At 44.3% G+C, this 2,971-nt stretch overlaps 1 protein-coding gene across 2 annotated transcripts in view; it reads right to left on the bottom strand.

Annotated features, from left to right (window-relative positions):
• MIA3 (MIA family member 3, ER export factor) overlaps positions 1-2,971 on the bottom strand; it is a 41,434-nt gene that overhangs the window by 19,201 nt on the left and 19,262 nt on the right. For both annotated transcript variants that reach the window (XM_019516485.1, XM_019516486.1), the window contains exons 7-8: positions 1,603-1,734; positions 433-454 (exon numbers count right to left, since the gene is read on the bottom strand). In XM_019516485.1, coding sequence (XP_019372030.1) covers positions 433-454; positions 1,603-1,734 — 154 coding nt within the window. The remainder of the gene's footprint in view (positions 1-432; positions 455-1,602; positions 1,735-2,971) is intronic.

Below are 2,971 nucleotides of genomic sequence, written 5' to 3'. Positions count from 1 at the left end.
AGCAAAACAGGTCAGATTTACCTCTAGCAAAAGCAGCAATGCTTCACACTTGAATTGCATCCAATTTAGGACAGCATTTGACATGTTACCAGCAGAAAAAAGGCCCTCAACTGATTTGCATAAGCTGGAGGTTCGTGGCTGCCCTTATCCTTAACATAGATCCATGGCTTGCAGAGAACAGAAGCTCTGGTACACAATGCTTCCTCTTAATTCAGACAACCAATACACATTTCTTAATATGAAGCATAAGGGACCCACAGACTACATGTGACCCCATGAATTTATGGAGGCCTTCCCCTAGCACATGCAATAAACTCAGATATACTGTTCTCCTGGAACAGAAGTAAAGACTAATGCGAGTCCTTGGTAACATACTTTCAAAACTTCTAAGCATTTAGCATCAAGAATACAGAAGAGTCTAAAGAATCCTACCTTGATAAATTCTACTCTTCACCTACAAGAGAAAAAAGGAAAAAACAAATAAACAGGGATTGATCATATTTGTTATCCAAAGGCTTCTATTAATCATTCCCCCAAAGGAAAAAAGCTACCCTTTAAGTGTGCAGGTCTTTCCACACATTCATCAGACATCCATCGTTGCCAATGGAAGTATCAAGTAACACTGCACAAACATGCTAAGCAGATTTCTAATAAAAGCTTCTAGCTCAATGCTTTGCCTCAGAGCCTGGGTAAAGGTCTGGTTACTCAACCATTAGGAAAGTACAAACAACTCAGCCCACTTCACATCCAGCTTTGCATCAGATATTAAAAGGGGCACACAAATCAAGCTTTGAGCCACTAGTAAAAATAAGTGCTGTTTATATGGGAAGTGCTTTTGAGCAAAGGCTACTCAAAACAAGCAAGCAAGTTCTGCTTCTTATGGGTTTATAAATCAACAGGCCTCTACTTAAACACAGATACAGTGCATTAACCACAAAACTAGCAATGAAATCATGAATGCTGTCTCAAATCATGTTGGTTTTCTAGGTAGAAGTTATCATTAAATATAATGGTTGTAAAGTGAACCTTCCAGTTCACTAGTCTTTTAAATACAAATTCTTAGAAAGGTGGCACTTGAAAGCTGATCAGGACTAAATAAATTGTGGAGGGACTTGTTTGTGGAAGAAGAGGAGAAATGTAAATACAATATGTGATGGCCAAGAAGTGGGCTAAGGGAGCGGGACAGAATAAGGACTTGGTTTCTAGGGGTGCTGGAAGTGGTTGGATCAGGCTGGTCAGCACAAACGGCAATTAAAATACTGCTAGGTATCTGGCTTGGACCAGATACCTAGCAGGCAGCACTGCATAAACAATGCTACTTTTCCCAGCATTCTATTGTTGCCACAACAAACCTCTGATTTTGATTGTATAAAGGTACCAGTTATGGAATTCCTTCGCCCAATTAAAAAAAATGATAGTATTGTTTTTGAAGAAATATTAAACACCAAATTAACATTATTAATCTGGACAGCAATAGCAAAAAGTGTAGCAGAATAGGCACTGCTTTGATGTTGGGAACAGTGCAAAGATTGATCCATGTAGGATCCAAAGTTATGTATGGCGTTAAATCTCCCTATGTTTGCAAGCCTGAAGGGCACTCACGGAAAGGCAGGTTCTCCAGAAGACTACAACAAGCGTAGCAATTCCCACTAAGGCTGTGATAATGATGGGTTCCCAGGGAAGTCCATGGAAATCAGGCCCAGGCCGAAAGTCCTCAGGCAGTGCGGCTACCAGCTAAAACCACAAAGTTAATAGTCACAAACACTTTGAAGATATTTTTCATAAAGTACAAAGTGAACCAGCAAGATGCCCAGTTTTCTACCCATGACACCAGAGAGGAACATCCAAAGCTTCCTGCAGTTGTCCTGACTGCCAGACACGGCACAGAGAGTTCCCTGTTCTTGGACATACCAAGAAGGAAACTTGTGCAAGTGTCTGTCACGTGCCTAAAGAAATACCTTGGCAGCCAACAAGCAGTTCAGTAAACAGGCCAGAAACATCGCCACCTTCTACTTGAAAGTTTGAATATCTGACAGAACCCAGCAATAAGGAGCTACCAGCCAAGAGACAGACAGAAATCTAGCCAAACAAGAACCAATAGAAAATCCCTGTCACAAAACCCCTGGAGGTCACTGGGCATTTTAAAAACAAGGCTCTCATACATTTAGCGCATACAGTAATTTCACAAGACAGTTGTTGCCACTATATATGAAACCATGAGGAAATGCAGTCAGAGTTCCCAGTTCGATCATTTCCTTACTTTCCATTTCACCCTTGCCATGCAGTCTTTAACAGCTCTCATATTAGTTAGACACGAAACAGCATTAAGTCGAGTTGCAGGGCCCCAACAAACTGTACCACTATGGCAAACTGTACCACCATGGCAAACTGTATGAGACCCTTGCACCTGGAGCAAACTGAGCGCTTCAAGCATGAAGACGAGTCCCAAAAGCAGCGAGGAGCTCTCCAGAGTTTCAAAGGCGGTCTGCACTCCACCGCCTTTGAAACCAGAAACTAAAAGGCTCAAAACCCAACTCACCCACAGACCTGAGTTGCTCTAACATGCTTCCCCACCTACGAACTAAATAAGAAGCATTTGCCTGGTTTCTTTCTGCACCAAAACCACAAGGCTGCTGCCACCAGCCGGGGGCAAACCCTTAACATACCCCAGTGGCAACATCCCTGGAAAGGCAGGCAGACCCCAAGTCACCTGGCACACACTGGGCCAGCCAGCTGCATCACATCCCCTTGAGTGAAACAAGGGATCTTGGATGGGGGAATCCCCCTCCCTGCTCCCACCCTGGGAAGAACCCCAGAAACAGGGCGCTTCTTCAGCTGCCCCCAGGAGGGGACGTGTGAGCACAAATACACACACAAGTGTGTCTGTGCGCCAACCTGCACGTGCCAATGTGCACGTGTGTCCCCCCCGCCCAGCCGGCCCCCGCGATGCGACACCTCCAGCCCAACGCGG

Source organism: Gavialis gangeticus, unplaced genomic scaffold (assembly GCF_001723915.1).
Source record: "Gavialis gangeticus isolate Ggan-Ray unplaced genomic scaffold, GavGan_comp1, whole genome shotgun sequence".
NCBI lineage: Eukaryota > Metazoa > Chordata > Crocodylia > Gavialidae > Gavialis > Gavialis gangeticus.
This window is presented reverse-complemented; position numbering and strand designations above follow the sequence as displayed.